The sequence below is a fragment of the Orbicella franksi genome, chromosome 7 (genome assembly GCF_964199315.1).
Source record: "Orbicella franksi chromosome 7, jaOrbFran1.1, whole genome shotgun sequence".
Taxonomy (NCBI): Eukaryota; Metazoa; Cnidaria; class Anthozoa; order Scleractinia; family Merulinidae; genus Orbicella; species Orbicella franksi.
This window is the reverse complement of record NC_138151.1, coordinates 23,245,742-23,267,295: the sequence shown is the minus strand read 5'-3', so window position 1 is coordinate 23,267,295 and position 21,554 is coordinate 23,245,742. Positions and strand designations below refer to the sequence as shown.

Here is a 21,554-nt window from a genome sequence, read left to right as displayed (position 1 = left end):
TTTAACGTAACTAGATGAACGCAGAATTTGTAAGCTTATTAGTTGGGAGACAAATATCTCAGGTTTCTCCAAATTGTAACTTTTATTTAGTTTCTACTGTGATGATTAAAAAATAGTGAATTGTGTGGATTAAAACTTTTATTGTGACTGGCCAACTTAGTGAGTGGAAACTCTTGTTACAACAGTAATCAATATTGACAATTGAAAGTTTCCGAGTGTACAAAAAGTAGAGGCTTCTAGAAATCCCTCTGATGTTCTTCTGTAGTTCTGTTTTGCCTACACGAACTATCGACGAAAATGATTGTTTCAATCTGTTATGGTGAACTTAATCCTTAAACTTGAAAAGACCAGTTCAACGAGACGCATTATAAACGCTGTAAAAGGTGAATGTATAACAATTTTGTTGAATTGCCGTTTGTCAGAATTCATTCTCTTACCATTCACAGTCAAAGTGATATTGTTTGTGCTTGTTACATTTTCTACAAGTTGATATGCTATGCAATTGAAAAATGACTTTCCTCCTCTTGATATCTTCTTTATCCATGATCCACTCTTACTAAAACTGAAGCCATCTTCATCGTCAGAGAGTAGGTAGTTATAAACTGGTGGATTGGCTTCAGATGAGATGCACGTAAAATTCACCCACAAATCAGAACAGTCTTTGTTCTCAGTTGTGTTAGTTACCATGGTAACATTATCAGGCTGATCTACAGAAAAGGATGAGATCATGTTATATGTACATGTCAGACGTCGGTGTTTCATTTCCACAGTATAACAACTTCAACTAAATAAAGGTCACCAGAATTATTTTGATTTTTGTCAATTTAAAATCATAAACAGCTGGGCCAATGTTGTTTGTCTGTTTAAAAAGCCAAAGAGAGACTTCTCTAAAATCAGGGTGGTGTTTGAATATCTCTAAGCGGATACTTCTTCCCACAAGATGAAACAGTCATTTTATTTAGTTATTTATTTTTTACACAGATAACGCCGTCACATACGTCACAGAGCATGTAGCCACAACATAGTTAAAAGTGATTATGACAGGGAGTTAAAATCCTGATGCGTGTAACTCAGCAGAATTTAACAGGACATCGTGACAACCTTACCAAGTGAAACGATATACAATCTTCTTCTCCAATGTCATTTGTTTTATGTTACCGTTATGTCATGTAATGTTTATATTTTCATTTTTGAGCTTTCGCTTCCTATTTTGCTTTGGTTAATAATTAACATTGATTTTCGTTTTTGCCATTATCTACTTAAACGACACGGTAAGCTTTTTGTCGAGGAACTGGCGGACGAGGAAATTTGATGCTCTTAAAACAAATATTTTCCAGAGAAGTGAAGCTACCAAATATGCTATTTTTAAGAACAGCAAATCTCCAATAGGGCAACTATCAGACCAATAGTTCCGAGACAGAAATATTTTCTTACACTGAACATCAATGCTTGTCACTGTAGACTTCTCTCCACAAGTGTTTTTTGCAGTGCACCTGTATTCTCCAGCTTGAGCTCTGGTAATGTTAGTGATGTTCAGTAATTTTCCCTCAGTGGGGTTATAGGCACGACCCTGCACTTTTGTCCAGACAACAGTTGGATCAGGAATGCCTGCAGTAATATTACAGTACACTTTCACATTGTCACCTTCCTGGACAGTTTTATTCTCTGCTTGTTCCATAGCCAGTGGAACTGAAAACAAAAATAAAAAGCCATTTAAACCAAAAGGGTTTAACACAACTAAATGAACGAACAGAATTTGTAAGCTTATTAGCTGGGGAAAAGATATCTCGAGTACCTCCAAATTGTAACGTTTATTTAGTTTCTACTGTGATGATTAAAAAATAGTGAATTCTGTGGGTTAAAACTTTAATTGTAACCGGCCGACTTAGTAAGTGGAAACTCTTGTTACAACACTAAACAATGTTGACACATTTTCTGTACAAGAAGTAGAGACTTCTAGATATCCCTCTGATGTAATTCTATATTTCTATTTTGCCTACACGAACTATCGACGAAAATGATTGTTCCAGCTTGTTATGGTGAACTTAATGCTTAAACTTGAAAAGAACAGTTTAACGAGACGTATTACAAACGCTGTAAAAGGTGAATGTAATAATAATAATAATAATAATAATAGTAATAAAATTTACAATTCGCAAATTTCATGAAATGTTCAAATGCGCGTGACAAGATTAAAAACGGAATCAAAAGGCTAAAAAGCTAAAATTACAATTAAAAGTAACCTTACAATGATTTTAAAAAGCTTAAATTACAATTAAAAGTAAACTTACAATAATAAAAACAACTATGATTAAAAAAACATGACGGAAAAGGTGAGTTTTTAGCTTGGCTTAAAAAATAGTAGCAGTACTGGCGCTTCTTATGTCAAATGGTAGCGGATTCCAAAGTTTCGGTGCAGCACATGTAAAAGAACGGTCACCTAGTGTAGCTTTTGATTCAAAACGCGGATAACTAAGTAAAAGTTTATCGTTAGAATTCCTTAGATTATATTTAAGAATTAGAATTCCTTGTTATTATATTATAACAGATTTTGTTAAATTACCATTTATCAGCATTCATTTTCTTACCATTCACTGTCAAAGTGATATTGTTTGTGCTTGTTACATTTTCTACAAGTTGATATGCTATGCAGTTGTAAATAGACTTTCCTCCTCGTGATATCTTCTTTGTCCATTTTCCACTCTCACTAAAATTGAAGCCATCTTCATCATCCGAGAGCAGATAGTTATAAACTGGTGGATTGGCTTCAGATGAGATGCACGTAAAATTAACCCACAAATCAGAACAGTCTTTGTTCTCAGTTGTGTTAGTTACCATGGTAACCATATCTGGCTTATCTGCAGAAAAGGATGATCTCATGTTACATGTAAATGTCAGACGTAAGTGTTTCATTTCCAAAGTATAACAATTTTCAACGACAGATAGGTCACCAGAATCGTTTTGATTTTTGTCAATTTGAAATCATAAACAGCTGGGCCAGTGTTGTTTGTCTGTTTCCAAAGCCAAACAGAGACTTCTTTGAACCTGCTGCTGAATGTAGCGGTTGATTAAAATCATGCTGGTGTTTGCATATCACTTAGCAGATACTTCTTTTCACAAGATGAAACAGTAAACATTTTTAGTCACAGAGCATGTAGCCAAAACATAGTTAAATGTGATTATGACAAAGAGTTAAAATTTCTGATGCGTGTAACTCAGCAGAGTATAACAGGACACCATGACACCTTTAGCAAGTGAAACAATATACAATCTTTTCAAAAGATCTTGTGATATGTCATTGTTAGCGTTTTTCCCATTTCATTTGTTTTGTGTTACCGTTATATCATGTTCTGTTGATATTTTTAGTTTTGAGCTTTCGTTTCCTATTTTGCTTTGGTTAACTAATGATGAAAGTGGAGTAATCTTAACTCTTAACATAACATAGCTAGCATGTATAAGAAGAATAAAACCTCGTTGTACGTGCCTTGTTCCATAGTAACAAAATCATGCACCCTTCTTAACTTCACTTAGTATAAGTAAACCACTTTTAATACAAATATTGTATAAAAATCTTTCCGTATTAATCAGTGCTTTTCTCCTCGAGTATTTCTCCTTTTTTCGCACAAAACAACGAAAAAGAATCTGATCATCACCTGAAAGAAGACTGCATAAGTACATAATAGTTATTTATTTCGCCTATATGAAATGCATGCTTGTACTTACAAGTAACATTGACATAAAGCGAATGGTTCACGGGATTTCCAATTCCATTGTAAGCTGTGCAGCGGTATGTTCCAGTAGCAGTTCTACTGATGTTTACAATAACCCAAGGGTTTCCAAAGAACACTACATCGCCATCTCTACCATTCTTTAATACTCTGGTCCAAGTAACGTTTGGAGTTGGTTTACCAGTTGCGTTACAAAACAAAGTCAGATTTGAACCTTCATTGGCAGTCTGGTCACCACTAGGACTGCTTGGACTGCTGGTAAAACTGGTTTCAACTAAAAAACAATGTAATGAATAGTCAATCCAGCTGCAGATATGTTTTGAAAAGCACACGAATACACTAATCTTAATATAATAGACTAAGTGAGGAGGAAAATAGATTCCAAACACTTTTCAATTTTTTTTTTTTTTTTTTTTTGATCAAGAGAAGAAAAGACGTGAATTGAAACTAATTTACGCCTAAAGTTTTTACCCACCATGAGCATAACGAGGAAGAGCAAGCAGCTGATACTCCCAAAAATAAATGTGTGGTCTACAAACCGAATGACGCTAAGAGAATTACAAATTACAGCTAGGCAGGTAGATAACTTACTGTACTAGACCTAGATAGTTTCCTCCGTTATCCCACCCAAATTTGGTAAAGATTTTTTGTCCCTGAGAAGCCAAACGTTTGGGCACGTACATGATGTTTGCTGACCGTTCAGGTAATTATCACACGGGTAGCTCAGAGCGGCTCAATACTCCGGCTCGGTAACACAAAGTTTATACTGAGGTCATATTATCGAAGCAAACCCTCTAGTTGTAAAAGAAAGACGGCAAGAAATTAGCAAAGCTATAAACTCTTAACAGACCTCAGCAAAGAAGGAACGACAAGAAACCTGGGGAAAATTTCAGAAGACCATGTGCTGAAAAAATTAGGTTAGATTCTCAATAATAGGGTCGTTGAAGAACGTCCTTTAATTAAAATTAAAATCAAAATTAAGTGAAAGGTTTGGGGGGAGGGCGCTATTCCATGCGACTGCAGAAGCCAGTTAACACTTGCATTTGATAAACAGCCATGAAAATCATGTAGGAATAATTAAAATCAGTACAGATAACATGGTTGGCCACGCGGACCATTATCAGCTGGATTGCAAAAATATAAACAGTATTGGTTCTCAACGACGTTTTGAGCATATTGCGATCCTGACATGTAAAATGTACGTGTTGTGTTTACTTATTTGAACTCGTGTGTAACATTCATTGTTTATCTAGCCTATGTAAGAATCATGCATGTAATCGTTACTATAAATCAAATTATATTGTAACTACACTTCGATTTATACTCGGGTCTACTCTGAGTCTACTCTCGGATGTAGACTTCGATTTATCTCAAGAACAGGAATAAAGGTACGTTAAAGTGAAGTTCTGTGAGAGTCCTAATGGTCTGTCCGAATTCCAGTTGCCGCAGATCCTGGTATCCAGAAATTAGCGACGGATTTTTACCCTCAAGCTAGCCAAGCGAGTTGCTCAGCGTTGAGTTCCCCAAGTTGTGTTCATTTGCCGTTGTCTAGTTCCGTTTACATTTTCCGTTTCCACGAGGGAAAAGTCGAGCGTCACACAATCTACAATACAGTCTACACCACCGGTATAGGCTATATCGTGGGTTTGCACCGTTAGGCTGTCACAAAAAAACAAGAACAAAACATAGCATATCTTTAGGAGGCTGTGGAATACTGGGGAAAGGAGCTAGAACGAACGGCCAAAAGAAGGAAATTGATTTGTATGGTGTAATTGTCCGGGTGTGGTAATCCTCATAAGAGCTATTGTCCCCGAATTTAAAAACGACGGGACCTGGATGGTGAGTATCAACTAGAAATTTAGACTCGGGTTCCACTAACATTCGAAATCCAGACCCGTTTTCTTGGCTCTCAATTAACCTCTAAGAATTAAAGATAACATAATGGGCAAACTTATTGAATTTTCATTGTCTGAGACAGAATACCATCGACACTGACAATAATAAAGAAAATAAAGAAGATCTGGTAACTTAAAGACGTCTGTCCTGAAAAAAAATTTCTAACCATGACACTAGAAAGACCTTGGTGTAAAATCTAAAACGTTCCGGTGCGAAATAAAGAAAGTCACGGACCTCACAACTCACAACTCAACAAAGACGACGAGAACAACAAATGAATTCCACAACATTAGCTAACATTTTGGTCGTTGAGTTCCAAAATTAATCCAACAATTGTCTTGATTTACTTGTGTACACCAAATTCATCTACATTGTTTATAATAAAGATCACCAAGTATCAGCGGAGCTATAAGCTAAGCGTGCTCCATAAAAACGCATCTTTCAGCTTAACTCCGAGCTCATTTCTTAACGTCTTATACTAGAAGTAATCTTAGATTAAAGAGTGCGTTCGAGTTATGGTAGGTTTGGTATGTTAAAAAAGCAAAAATTCTACAACTAGCATTTCGTGTCTGAGCTGTTGGGTAGACGTAAAATTGGCCTCCCTCCAGCAAGGGCGAAAACAAATGAAATGATCGAAAAGCACGTGCATACGAGAGGGTTTGTTTATGCATGTATTACGTAATATTAGTTATGACCGGTTAGTATAAAACACGGACTGCAGTCGGTAGGCCGCACTTAGCCCACAATACGCGTTTTATACCTGAGTCCTCGTTTCACACCCAGTCCGTAATCAGACTTAGTCCGCGTTTTGTACCTCAGTCCTGTTCGGAGGGCCAAATTGGTGTCCATAGAAAGATACAGGCAGGAAAACTCGATTTTCCTCTATTACCCGATTAGAACTGCGTTCTATCGAACGCAACAAAGTAGTATATCGAACACGAAAGATCGTGTTTGACCTTATTTCCAAACATTGAAAAGAGAGTTGAAAATACGACGCGTAACAAAGTATTTTTAACGAACTTCGAAATGTTTGGAAATGTGGTCAAACCCTGTCTTGAGTGTGATACATTTTCTTAATCGAAAAAAAAAGAAAGAAAAGGGAGAATTAAAATCGTAAAAATCTATGCTAATTAAGATCAGGTATCCAAACACCGTCACGGTCATGATTTCCTTTGTTGAAACTTGATGAATTATTTTGAGTTTTAGAAAAACATTTAAAACGCTTAACTTCTTTCGTTAATAGACCGTTTTAGCTTGGGCGGTTTGTTCTCCCATTTTAGAGCATGTGATGATACCCTTGAGGAATATTAATTTTAAATTTTCAAATGGTCCCGTGTATGTGAATGAAAATTTTTTAGATGGATAAAAGAAAAATTCCCCTGCGGAATATCACGTGATCTGTAACGGAGAACAAACCACCCAAGGTAAAATGATCCGGGCGATATAGGTTTTTCAGCAAGCTTAGTTTCCATTCAGCTGGCGTGCGCGTTACAGTTCATTGACGCTTACCTGAACACTGAAATAGTTTCCTACGAAATATAACGTAACATATCGTGCGTTTTTGCCTTTCTAATAAAGGACTTTTGTGTTACAAGCAAGTTAACGTAGTATTCTTCGTGAAATAACGCATCAAATATAACCAACGAGCAGGCTCTTTGCGTGGCAACTGAAAGAAGAGTCTGCTCACAGCTATATCTCTGGTCAGATTTGTTCGGTACCAAGATCAAAATTCCTTAATTTTAAAACTTGGTGTGCTCTCTTTTGCCCCTATAAATTTATGAAAACTGATTGATCGAGTGGCGCATCACGTGATCACTCTCAAAAACTGCAGAATTGTGAGCGATTTTTTTAGCTAAACTGATTTATTAATAGGTGTCATATCTGGCAAACTGTGGCAACCCTTTGTCTATCACTGTGGTTTGATTTTTGATTAAAAACAGTATCTATGAATGCGATGATACACTAAAGGGATCGGCAGTAACCACAATTTCTTTTCTATAAAGAAACACACCACCACTTACCAACAATATAAACTTGATTATTATCATATTATTATGATGTAGGCAAGTTATTAGCAACCCAATAATTTTCAGAGAATTTTGACGTTTGATTTTATTTCAAAGGAATTGCGCTAAGAACATCGTCTCGTCGGCTCCTTTATTTATACAGAAGATACAACACATGGTGTATATCAACATAATAATATAGAGATTTAGGCCAGCCTAAAAGCGTAGCTCCTGGGCCGGGTTGTTCAGAACCAAATTAAGCTAACCCAGGAAAAGGTAGAATTTTGATTTGAGTTTTGTAACTTTGCGGTGAGGTTTTCTGTATATTGTTTGGCCTTCTGTTTTGAGGTTTAATAATCACTATATATAGAAAACAAAGCAGCAAAAAACATTTCTATGGAAGAAAAAGTTAAAATTCGGTTAACTTTTAATCCTGGGTTAGCGTTAACCGGCTTCCGAACAATCCTGCCCTGTTTTCAACAAGTTAGCCTGGCATGAGCCCGCGATCCAATCAAATACCAGCACTTGGTCAGCGGTCAACTTTGGAAAAACACTCGACCTCGATGAGCTGTAAACTTGAGCCCGCGATATCGTCACGTAATACTGGTCAGCGGATACCTTGTTTTGACAGGTGTCAATTGATCATACCGTGGATGTCCGATAGCAAAGAATTTAAGTACACGGTAAACCAAGGCTGCTTATCTCTGTCAACTTTGACTACTTAATAACCGAGAGTGAGGTCGTTACGGGAAAATCTCAAACCTCGGCCTACCGTATTGACCTCGCTATCGCTCGGTCAATACGGCAAGGCCTCAGTTTGAGATTTTCCCGTAACGACCGAACAGTCGAGGTTATTAAGTTGTTTATTATATGGCTCATGAATTAAGGAAAAGAAAAAAATTATTCGAGCGGAAGTCGTCAATTTACATCCGGCGATGCGCGCGTTTACCGATTCATTCATCGTCTCAAACCCAGTGCAAAACTATACAGTGAACTTAACCACTGCATTACGTATTCCGTTAAAAACACACGTTTGTTTACGGGAAAAGTGATTGTCACAGCCTCAAAAAGGTATTTTAGTATCGTGGTGCCACAAGTTGACGGGGGAGTTTTTCCGACTTTTGTGGCGAAACGTCAACGCATATAGAAAAGAAAGAAAGTTCTTCAAAATAGTTCAAACCAACTAATGCTTAAGAATGAATTGCTCAGAATAACTCGATCTTCGCATTCGCTTTCGACAACATATCTCCGCCTTCTTTATTCTGGGCTTTATGGATGAACTTTTCAAGCCTTGTGAACGTCTAAAACATCCTGCAGTTATCAGAAACACTGCTACCGACAGAAACCGCCCGATTGTTTACATCTGATGATCCTCAAGGGAAGCTGATTTACACTTGCTTGTGTTAAAGCGAGGGGCTAGGGAATCTATTCGATGAGAATTGTGACGGAGTTCAATATTTCCGTAACTGTTGTGACTAAGATGATAACTTATACGTTTCTTCGTGGTGTTCTGCTTAGGATGCACGACAGATCTGCCTATGATGTCTTTCACTCAGCGATTTTAGCTTTACTTAAGACTCGGCAAACTTTGATTGTTTTTCACTAGTGCCCGCCAAGCTTACCGGCTGGTGAGTCAAAAACGACTTCTATATTAGTTTTATTATGGAAAAATCTCTAAACTTTTAGCTACTTACTTTCTCTTACTGTTTTTAATCGGTTTTCATCGTTTCAATGCGCTTGAATTTTCAGAGCCGGGCTCTTCCCAATTTGCATAATCCGTAATCGGCCCGTGGGCATTACGGCTGCATAATGACCGCTCAGATCTCGCTCTTAGCCAATCAGAGCGCGCGTTATATCGGCCACAAGCCAAAGCCATATAATAAATTATTTTTATTAAATCCATTTTGAAATCACTGCTGATCTTTGCAATCTGATCGGCTCTCAGTGGTGCGATTTATTCCCGAATCGCACTATTTTTTGTTCTAAATCGCATCTTTTTCTCAGCCAATGAGAATGGCTTATAAGATTAAATTTGGAAATACAGTTAACAATAAAGATTAGCGAAAAAACTGAGCAACGACGTTTCGGTGTCATCCTGGCACCATTTTCAAGTTAAAAAATATTTGTGCGAAAAGTAAACTAATTTATACCAATGGTAGAGGTGCGAAATTGAATAAATTAAGATTAAGATAGCTGTTCAATGTTCATGTTCATTCCAATGAGGTGTCAAACACTGGTAATGAGTTCAGTGTCTGTTCAAAGCCTAAACAAATACTTTTGCGCGAATGGAGTCTGACTGTGTGTTAAGGCTCGGTTTCTTCTTGCGAATCCACAACATTTCGTGGATCAAGCAATCGAACTTTCCCTGACATTTCTTTAGGATCTTAAAGTTGTTAGTCAGGTCACCAACTGTATCAACTCGGTGTTCATTTTGAAGGTGTTTTCCGATGGCGGTAAATCGGTGTTCCTCAATGCGCTTGTAAAGATGACGGCTAGTGTAACCGACGTATTCTGCATCACACAGATCACATATATAGTTATAAACAACGCACTGTTGATTGATCAAAGGTGGTTTTGGCTCTTGTACTTTGAGATCATCGCCAATTTTACGGCTTCTGAACACCGGCTGTAGTTTGTGATCAAGTTTATTACTCAAGTCCGAGAGATGTTTCTTTACTATGTCCGCTGATTTCTGGTCTTTAAAAGGCAGGACAATGCGGTAGATATTCTCTGTTGGAGGCGTCGATCTTGTGTCTGGTGACATCACTGAATTAACGAAACGGGTGATGGTGGAGTTCACAAGAGAATCTGAGTACTTGAGGTTAGAAAAGATCAGTTTAAGGCGTTCGCATTCTGTTGAGAATAGTTCCCATGTTGAGGACAAGCAGTAAGCACGGTTTAACATGGTTTTAACTAAAGATCTTTTATAGCGGTTGTCGACATGACTTTGGTGGTGTAAGAGGAGACCAGTGTTTGTGGGTTTACGGTAAACACTTGTTACCAGCTTGCAGCCCTTCTTGCATATTTCAATGCCGACAAATGGTAGCTTACCGTTAGATGCGATCTCCATGGTGAAGGATATGGATGGATGACAGTTGTTCAAAGTCTTCAGAAAGGCTTCTGCGGTTGGTATGTCTTTCATTGTGGCTAGTGTATCATCCACGTAGCGTCTGTAGAAGTCTGGCAACTTGTTCTCGTTTTGTAGCTTTTCCTCGATAGAACAAAGAAAAGTATTGGCCATTAGGGGACCCAAGGGAGAGCCCATCGCTACTCCATCAATTTGTTGGTAGAGTTGACCGTTAAATTGAAATAGCTGGTCCTTTGTTGCTACTGACAACAGTTCAATTAGATCAGCTTTGCTGATGTTTAGATGGTGTGTTTTGTTGAACCAGTTGTCAACAAAAGCTCTATCAGCAAGGATCTCGATGGTTTCTTGTAGTGGGACGTTCGTAAATAGCGAAGAGACATCATAAGATACTAGGATGTCAGATTCGTTGAGGCTCAGATTGCGAATCTCATCAGCGAAGGAAAATGTGTCAGATATTGTGTAGCTGTTGATCGACAGGGGCTTCAGTTTATCGTCGAGCCATCTCGCGAGGGCGAAGTTGTAAGTACTTGTGGCGGATAGAATGGGCCTCATCGCCAGTTTTTCTTTATGAGTCTTTGGCAGACCATAAAGATGGGCGAGTCGTGATCCTTTCGGGCAAACTGAGTCGGCAATCTGTTTTGGGAGAATTTTGCGCACGACAGATTCAAGATTCAGATTCATTGAACAGCTATCTTAATCTTAATTTATTCAATTTCGCACCTCTACCATTGGTATAAATTAGTTTACTTTTCGCACAAATATTTTTTAACTTGAAAATGGTGCCAGGATGACACCGAAACGTCGTTGCTCAGTTTTTTCGCTAATCTTTATTGTTAAATGAGAATGGCAGTAAAACAAAACAACCAATCAGATTTCAAGATTAGTTTAAAGAAATCAATAAAATCTCAGGGAAATGAAAGGCAAAAAGCCATTGTGTGGAGAATTTTGCAACTACTATTGCCAAAATTTGTTGTTATTGTAGTTTTTTCCCAAAAAAATTGACGAATTTAATTAATTACAGTTTCTGAATGACGATTATGAGCTCCTTCAGGCTGAAGACCTACTTTAAGGGAAGTTTCCAATTTTCAGTGTCCATTTTGACGAATATTTTGGTGATTTTTCTTCAACATCTGCTCAAGATCCGTGTGATACCGAGTCCAGTAAAACATAAACAAACGAAAACCACACAACAACAAATTCAGAGCCGTCTCAAGAAGGTAGATGTTTCCAGGTTTCTGGTAGTTTCAAACGAAGCAACAAAAGAGCTCAACTCTGTCGCTGTGAATAAACATAGCCAAAATACGCCACACTGCACAAAATAGTGAATGAACGAACATCTTACGAAGCCGGTGCCAATCTCGCCATCTTGAAAACATCTTAAAACAAATGCCGCCGCAAGACAACTTGACAAGGTCCTGAGTATTGAGTCCTACGTCGAGGTCACAAAAAGAAACGGAGATGATAACGAGCTGGACTCCGTTAAATCATGCCATTGAACGGTATTTACAAGAAAAAAAACCTACTATCCACTGGGCATCGGGCACTCGAGGGAGTTTCACAACTCAAAAGAAATCGATCGCAGAATTACACAGGATATGCACCTTCAAATTCCTTCTCCAAAGACAATGAAAAGTCTCAGCTTCAACCAGAGAAGAAAGGAAGGCTTTCCATAATTGATTCAGGCGACGAGAATTGAACTTTTGTACCTGAAGTAGACTATTTTCGTTTTGACTTCAGAACAGCTTGTTTCTTTGTCATGCTCGAATGAGTTTTCGTCACATGACATCGTTTGCATACTAAATGAGACGTAAAGGCGTTTCCGGTTCCTCTTTTTTTTTAACAAACCGGCTACTGTAACAATACACCAAAAATCCAAGATTTAAGGCAATATAATTGTGCGATTTCAAAATGGATCTAATAAAGTGGCAATTGAACTGAGTAGAGTGCAATTTTGGTCTGAGATCATACTTGTGATTTCAAATCGAACTCGCGCTGCGTGCTCGTTCGATTTTGAAATCACGCGTATGATTTCAGACCAAATTGCACTCTACTCAGTTCAATTACCATTATGAAGTATGGCCGCCATGTTACGCGACTCCGTCGTCGTCGTCGTCGCCATTGTGGGTACGCGCCCGCAAGCAATACCGCTAGCCCTGATAACCATGAGAAAATCAACTCATGGGTTTCCTTTTCTTTCCTATATGAGTATGGGGCTCCGCTTGGTGGCCTTTCGGGCTGCCGGAGCTCCGCTATAAAACTTCAAATACCAGCTGTTGTGCAAATGCTCATGAAATCGTGAAGAAGTTAGACAGCACAGTATTAGCCTGTCAGTTTGACGTCTTTCAACGAAATCTTCAACGCTCCTTGAACAAAAGAGGTTCAAATGCGAACGTTGTTGAGAGAGACAACTTCAAACTCTCAAGAAGATTTGAACATGTCTTGCTCTAATGGTTAAACCTTCGTTAGAACTTAGGAGCGCCTTGTTTTCGTGACCGAGTGAGAGGTGGCACCAAAAAATGACTACCCTCATATTTCGCTCAAAGATACCCTATGATGAGTTAATAAACGTGGTATAATTTTTTGGTTAGATCTACTTTTGTTTTCCAGAAAATTCGATGCCAACCACTTCAAAAATGGCGGACATTAGTGCGCCGAGTATCAACACAAGAACTTCTTAACAAGCACTGACTGTCGCAGCCTGTAAATACAGTTTTCCTGATTTGGTTTCGTCGATTGAATCCGGTTCAGGCCGGGCCATCAAATTAGACTGGGTGTAGCTATTTGGCCGATGGTACCATTCAGTATTGTGTGCACGGTGTTTGCGCAAGAAAATCTGTTGGATAATATTTTCTTTTCCCGGCCTCTAAGTTCCATCCCCTGGGAGGAGCCCCGATATCAAGGCTTTGGCCAGTAGAGGTGAGCACTATATACTAATCATCCCAAATCTTACGGCACTCGTCATTAGGGTCTCAGTGATACAAATCAGTTGCGGATCCAGACCTTGAGCTAAGGAGGGGGGCCTGGGTTTTTTTGCTTGCCCTGCCGGCTTTTCTTCCTTCTGCGATTTTACCCGAGCCCCTTCCCTAGATCCGCCACTGCGAATTGATAAATATAAAGAAATAACAGGGTTTAATGTGTATTCAGTCAAAACATCAGGAGCCCATTCCTGATTTATATCATGTTTGCAAACATGTGAAAACATAAAATTGAGCGTAATTGCATAATCTTATCATAAAAAATGTTGACCAGCTATCTAGTCATGTCTATCTCAGCTGGGGAGTTTAGTTTCAAGCCGATACGTGTAGACGCAGTCATACTACCACAGAATAGTCTTGGTTTTATTGGGTGTCCTGTGCACTTAGTTTCATTGCGTGACAAACATGAGCGACCTATTATCTTGGACTAGACTCTGCGAAATGCGCGTCTTCGGACTTCAAAATTTGTTTACCTGCAGCTATAAATAATTCAATCGTCGTTCCATATCATGCAGTCAAGTTATCTCAATTACTATAGCCGTACGAATTTCAAATATGGTTAAATCTGACAAAAACTAGGATGTTTCGTGCAAGAGCCGAACGGTATGCTTGTTTATTGTGTCATTTGGTAAAATATGGTCGATGCGATGATAACAGTTTGATTTTTATTTAACAGGATGATAATAGGATGCTAAGAACTAAGATTTGCTTGGAATTTTGTTTCGACAGCAGAGACTCTAATTTGATTACCGTAGAATTCCGAAAGTAACGGCCCCCGTTACTTTCGGATTTAGCAGGCCCAAGGAGCCGCTACTTTCGGGTAGCCGTTACTTTCGGGTAGCCGTTACTTTCGGATGGTTAAAAAACGTTTGTAATTGGGCAGTCATTTTACACAAAGAAGACACGTTACTTGATACGTATGAAAAGGTTATTCAGGTTACGTATTAACCTGCGATCAGGCGTTACGTATTTATTACCAAAGCATACTGTAACAAAAAAAAAGGCGCCAAACGTGTGTACAATACAATGAAAAGTAGCGTTCATATTATACGGGAACTAAATACTGTATTATTTGACTCTGATCATACCGTATCTGGCACATACAGCCCTGATCTGTAAGTATGAAATTTAAAACTATTCAGTTGGACATTCCAGCGATGTAGAACAAATATGTTTCCACGACGAAGATTAGACTACCGTATACAGTTTACGATCGACAGCCCGAAGTTTATCCAGTTCCAGTTACGTTACGTTAAACACCGGTACAGGTACCGATAAAGATGAAATGAGCGAATATTTAAAAGACTGCTTGATTAATTGGAGTTGATCCAAATAGCGAGAATTGGTCACATTTTATTTGTAGTACGACCCTAGTAGGGTACGTTATCACCGGTAGTTATTTTATGCAATGCTTTTGAATCGATTTTGAAAATACACACAAAAGACCACTGATTGGCATTTGCTATAAATGAAATAGGAAATTATTCAATTCACTGCCAAGTTGTATTTCTAAGCACTTACCGTACTGTTTGAAACAGGCGTTACATTCAACACAACAGATTTTATTGTTTTTGAGTTGTCATTTTTGAAAGGGCCGCTACTTTCGGGGGGATCATTACTTTCGGGATTTAATAGAAAGGTAAAAGATTAACGTTACTTTCGGGGAGCCGTTACTTTCGGGGGGGGGGGGGGCGTTACTTTCGGAATTCTACGGTATTTGCAGTTGTTGACACCTGGAGGTAGCGATTTTCCTGAGATAGAGCGTGCATTTTTCCGTGCAGTAATTAAAAGCCCCAAATTAATCTTTCTATCCTTGAAAATAAGAACATTTCCATTAATTACAACTTTAATCTCGAGTGATTCGGAGTTATACCGCATAGGGAAAACGTGTCTTGAAAAAATGCTCCAAAATTAGATTCTGAAACCATAAAATATTGGTGATTTTTAAACACGCGTCGTGAATTTAAAATTAGATAGCTTAAATAATTTGCCAATACCTCCAATACAAATACACAAAAAGAAGAAAAGCGAACTTGCTTCTGCACTTTTCAGGAGCGAAGTTCTGGTGTTGATACTCGGCGCACTAATCTCCGCCATTTTGTAACTGTTGGCATCATGTACAATTTTTGCAATTTGTTTGGAAAACAAAAGTAGATCTGAACAAACCAGATATACCGCGTTTATCAACTCGTCATGGGGATCTCTGAGCGAAAGATGAGGGAAATCAAATTTTCAAGCATGTGCCACATTTTTGTGATTTCACGCGGTCTTCGGGGACATTCTCACCTAAGTGCTGAAAATTGAAGCCATTTTGAGATATTTTTGAGGTTCAAAAAACTGCTTCGAGGAGTTTCAGCGGTTTCGTACATTTGTTAATTCCTTTCAGAAGTTAGACATTTACTCGTCAAAAATGTAAACCAATCAAATGATGATATTTCTGCTTTCACCCAAACAGGATAAAGGTGCACGCGCCATTGCACTGGTTTCCCTTTCAGTCCTTGAAGATAAACAAGTAAAAAGATCAGTTTTTGGTGTTTTATCCCATACAATAAATCCTTTATTGACCAAACTTGTTCGTTCATGATGGCTGGTTATTGGCTGTTTCTGGACCGAGACGAAGTCTCGGTCCAGAAACACGCTAAAAAACTTGGCCAATATCCAGCCATCTTGACCTTACGCTTGGTCAATAACCCGTATGTACGAACCTAACTGTGTGGCACAAAATGTTTGTGAATTCTAATTTTTCCGATTTTTGCGGTATTTTTTCCACGATCCGCAAGGAACTGTTCCCGCTAAAATAAAGTTCCCATAAAGCGTTCGCCGCAAACATTTACTCCACTCCAATTAAAACGCGTCTTAAATTAAAATAAAATGATGAAGCTGCCCATGGTATACTACAGGCCGCCAAGAAGTCTCCAGAAAAGAATCGTCTGAAGGCCCTATAAGCCACAGCGGGACAAGACGTAATACAGTGACTGATTACCGTGTGGTGTAATACAAATATGTTGTATTTTAGATAAACGCTAGGTTTTCCGCGTTATCCTACCCAGGTTTGCTGAGGTTTTTTGCCCCTGAAAATCAAAAGTTTCGGCACCCGTATTATATTTGCCGCTGTTCTTCCCTTCAGAAACGTATTACGCAAGTAGCTCAGAGCGGCTCAGAAGTCTCGGCACTACATGAGGCTTATATGTAGGTCAAATCTACCGGGAGGGGCACTACTTTACTTAGGGTTTTATAGGTATGTACGGCCCCAAAGGGTATTGTCTCGGAGTAGCTTTGGCCTGAAAAAGGTATAGATTTTGACCATTTTGGTCTAAAATTGGGCATGTTTTTTCACTCTGGCTTGTCATTGGGTATTTGGTTTACAAAGAGTTTTTTTTTTTTTTTTTTTTTTTTTTTTTCATCATCAACCCGGGCGGCATTTTAGCCCTTCCCATATGTTAACGCAAATGGAAGCTAATTCTGGTTAGCTGTTGTTATATATTGGAGCCGCGGACTAATTTTAGAGGTCTGAAACGGGGTATCGTATGAAAATACGATACCCCGTATTTAAGGGTGTTGGTCTGAAATAGGGTACAGGTTTTAAAATTCGGCCCGTATACCCCAAGCAAAAACGTTGGGGAGTGACCCCCTCAGGGCCAAATTGTCAAACTATCAAATTATCAAATTATCAAACCAAAACCATCCAGTTATAGAGGAAAGAAGGAAAGAGCTGAGCAAAGCTATGTACTGTTATCAGACCGTAGTAAAGAAGGAACAATAAGAAACCTGGCGCTAATTTCCGAATACCTACCATGTGGAGATAAATCATGTACCAAAAACGTTTGAAACATAGGTAAGATTCTCAATGATATGGCCGTGAAAGAAAGTCCATCACCTCAGGCGGTAGTTTTAGGTAACAATATCAATTAACAATAAAAGAGAAGATTGACGGAACTAGGCGGTATTTCATATGGAAGGCTAGCTTGGCTAGCCGATGGGCTACGTTGGCTAGCCGGTAGCCTGGGTGCTAGGGTGCACGTTAGCCTCGTTATGATGTATATATAAAGAAGAACGACTGTCAAAATAAACAATTAGTTCGTTCTTGTGGTACGTTGTTGAATAGTCTACTTGTTGAAACATGGTGTCAGAAGTGATCTTACGGACCCAATAACAGCCTAGAGCGGAAGGTTCAGCGGAAGAGGGACAGCCGAGCGGCAGCACAAGGAGTGTTTGGGTTTTTCGAATGTCATCTTACTATAAATTTCTCGTCCCAGATTCCCGACCAAATACAAAAACAGCTTCACCTTCGTTGACCCTCTGCCACACATTACTAAATCCATGTTCAACTCTATTTCTTGCATCCTTCTCTTCCAGCTGTCAGAAATCAAGTAGCGCTGGCGAACGAAATTTGAAGCAGATTATGGATGCATTAGACGGACATTGTTATACGAAGAAAAACGAAACTGTTAATAAGTACAAGTTCTTTTCGCATTTCAAAACCCAGGCGAATCGTTAGAAAAGTTAATTACAGATTTGAAGCTTTTAGCGACGATTTGCAACTTTCGCGACTTCAAAGATTCACTGGTAAGAGACCGGATAATCTGCGGAATTCAGGAAAAGCAGCTCCGTAATCCGGAGACCTCCTCAAGGATCCATGTCTTGATCTGAAAACGAAGCCTTGATGGCTGTATATCAGCCGAATTGTACAAAAAACGAAGTAAAACCTTGAAAGAATGCAAAAATGTAAATTCGTTCAGATATCAAATGAAGCGTGGTAGAGGATTTGACAACAAAAGGCGTGAGAAGGCGGATAAAGGGCGAGAAAGCGTCGAAATGCGTGAAAATTCGGAGAACGACAGGCATGAAAATGAAAGTCCTGTGCACGACGCGTATCGTAAAGAAAAAAAAGGATGCAAATATTGCCTTGGAAAACATCGAATCGGCAAGCGAAGTTGTCCTGCGTTTGGCAAGAGGTGCTCGGCCTATGGAATTATGAATCACTTCGCGTCTCAGTGTATGGCTAAGGGAAACGTAAACGTGGTAGTTTGAGACAGAGAGCGAAAGCGCCGATGAATACCCCCTCAAACTCGAGTCAATGGATGAAAGTGAAATACTCAGTGTCCATGCTGCAAGTGATCATGAGTGTGCGTGAGAGCTGTTTGCTACAATAAGCCTTGGTAAATTGACCGTAAAGTTTCAGCTGCATAGTGAAGCGAATTGTAACCTGTTAGCCGCAAAGTACCTTGAGAATAGGAACGAACCAGGAAATGGCTCACAATGTACAGCGATACAATAATAATGTCTCTGGATACGTGCACTAGGGAGCTACTGAACCCTAAACTCTTACCATGTGGCCTTTGTAGTTGTCGAGAGTGAAAGAGCCGTACAAATCCTGGGAAACCAAGCAATGCAGCAGATGGACCTGGTTAGAGTTCAACATTACAATGTGATGTCAGTCAACGCCAGCCAAGCTTGCTTCACTGCTCAACAACTCCCAAAGGATTATCCTGATGTCTTCGAGGATACTGGAAAGTTTGAGGGTCAGTACAAACTTGAAGTCGAAGAGGGTGCTACGCCAGTGGTTCATTCACCAAGCCGAGAGTTCCTATAGCGCTCAAGGGTAAACTGAAGGAAAAAGTGGATCGTCTTTAGAGCCTTGGTATCATAGTGCAAGTTACTGAGCCTACCCCATGGGTTTCAAGTCTTGTAACTTTACCGAAGCCTAATAGACAAATTCGAGTGTACATTTAACCCAAAGACCTGAAAATATCGAGTGTTAAGGTGAAGCCACTACCCAACTCCAACCATAGATGAGGTACTTCCAGAGCTTTAAAGGGCAAACGTTTTCTCAGCCGTAGACGCTAAGAATGGGTTCTGGCATGTTGAACTCGATGAGGACTGCTCACGCCTTACAAGTCTCCATTCACCCCTTGGAAGATTTCGTTGGCGTCGCCTTCCCTTCAGGCTTTGCACAGCTCCAAAACGAGTTCCAGCGAAAATTGAACCACGCCCTAGAGGGCTTAAAGGGCGTCCGCACCATGGCCAGTCACGATGACATCCTAGTTTTTGGTGAATACTAAACAGAAGATAAAGCGTTAGTAGATCACGATCAACATCTGCGCTCGCAGATTTCGATCATACCGTAAGCAGAATATCAAGCTGAACAAGGGCAAAGTGAAAGTGCGGTGTGAAGAAGCTCCCTTCCTGGGTCATCTGTTCTCGAAGGACAGTCTTAAAGCAGATCCAGGAAAGATCAAGGCTGTCTTGGAGATGCCAGCCCCAACTGATGTGGTCAGTGTACGCCGGTCATGGGATTCAAAAATTATCTGAGGACGTTTCTACCCCGTCTCAGGGATGTATGTTAGCCCCTCCAGAAACTCACACTCCCTAACGTAGGATGGTTGTGGACCAACCTTCATGACAGTGCAGTCCAGCTAGTGAAACAGCTGGTTACCAATGCTCCAGTTCTCAAATATTTTGATTCGACAAAGGGCGTCACCCTGCAATGCGACGCGTCAGACAAGGGGCTTGGAGCAGTCCTGTTGCAAGAGGGCCACCCCATCGTGTTCGCAAGCCGAGAGCTGACGGATCCCGAGACTCGCTGCACCCAGATCGAGGAAGAGTTCCATGCAGTTGCTTATGGATTGGAGACGTTCCACACCTGCACGTGTGGGAGACAAGTAACTGTGGAATCGGATCACAAACCATTAGAAATGATCGTTAAGAAAAAACTCCATCGAGCGCCTGAGAGTTCAAGCCTAGTCCAACAACCTTGGGTATAGGAAAGAGTTCACCGTGTACCTGGCTGACGCCCTGAGCCGGACGTATCTTCCCTAAGACGGAAGTCAAGCAATTGCTTAGAAGTCGAGAGCATCAACAAGACGCAGGATGCGTGCCTAAAACCATCTACTCTCCAGGAAATCAAACAGCACACAGCAAAGAAAGGCAGCCTTCAAGAGCTGATCAAGGTAATCAAGGCAGGCTGGCCTGAGACAACAGGGTTACGTTCTCATCTCGTATTACCCTACTTTGGAATACGTGACGAACTGAGTGTTGACGATGATGTGGTTGTCAGGGGAGATAGATTAGTGGTTCCAAAACCGCTACCTCGAGACCTAATGGGTTCCCTTCACTACATGCATTCCGGTGTTGTCAGCAGCCTTTCGCGAGCAAGAGAATGCATCTACTTTCCGGGCATGAGTAGTGAGATCCAGCAGTTCATTGAGACGTGTGATGTTTGCAGGGCCTATTGCAAGAGACAGCCTAAAGAGACGCTGATATCACATCAAGTCCCAGATAGACCTTGGGCCAAAACTGGAATTGACCTGTTCAGTTACAGGAATTGTAACTACCTAATCTGTGTGGATTAATACTCCTCGTTTTGGGAGATTAATCTTTTGAGGACACACGGTCAGCAACAGTAATCTGGAGGTTGAAAGCCCAATTCTTCAGGCACGGTATATTTAAAACGTGTGTGTCAGACAACGGCTCAAAGTTTATTTCAGATGAATTTAAGGAGTTCAGTCGTCATTGGAGTTTCACTCACGTGACAAGCTCCCCGTCGTGCCCTCAGAGTAACGGGAAAGTTGAGGCATCCGTCAAGTCAGCAAAGGTAGTTATGAAGAAATCCAAAAAGGCCAAGATTGATCCTTATCTTGCACTTCTCGAATGCAGGAACACACCCAGTCAAGGAATGGAGAGTAGCCCAGTGGTACGACTCAAGAGCAGACGGACCAGAACCCAGGCCCCTACCTTGCCGCGGGTCCTTAAACCAGTCGTTGATCATAATGTCCATGACAAGCTGCTAACCAACAAGGAATGTCAAGCGAGTAATTACATCAAGGGAGGCAAGATCGTGCAGAACTTAAAAGTGGCGACA

General features: G+C 40.0%; 2 protein-coding genes across 7 annotated transcripts in view; both read right to left on the bottom strand.

Annotated features, from left to right (window-relative positions):
- The window catches only part of LOC145492241 (uncharacterized), a 629,788-nt gene that overhangs the window by 412,675 nt on the left and 195,559 nt on the right, over positions 1-21,554 (bottom strand). For all 6 annotated transcript variants that reach the window (XM_081471602.1, XM_081471598.1, XM_081471600.1 and 3 more), the window contains exons 7-10: positions 3,724-4,002; positions 2,589-2,858; positions 1,435-1,689; positions 438-707 (exon numbers count right to left, since the gene is read on the bottom strand). In XM_081471602.1, coding sequence (XP_081327728.1) covers positions 438-707; positions 1,435-1,689; positions 2,589-2,858; positions 3,724-4,002 — 1,074 coding nt within the window. The remainder of the gene's footprint in view (positions 1-437; positions 708-1,434; positions 1,690-2,588; positions 2,859-3,723; positions 4,003-21,554) is intronic.
- On the bottom strand, positions 9,653-11,542 carry LOC145492342 (uncharacterized). Its single transcript, XM_081471783.1, has one exon. It carries the CDS (start codon positions 11,397-11,399, stop codon positions 9,894-9,896), a length of 1,506 nt encoding a protein of 501 aa, XP_081327909.1. The 5' UTR covers positions 11,400-11,542; the 3' UTR covers positions 9,653-9,893.

Excerpts from the sequence above, each read along its gene's own strand:
- LOC145492342 (XM_081471783.1), bottom strand. The coding sequence starts at position 11,399 with ATGAATCTGAATCTTGAATCTGTCGTGCGCAAAATTCTCCCAAAACAG.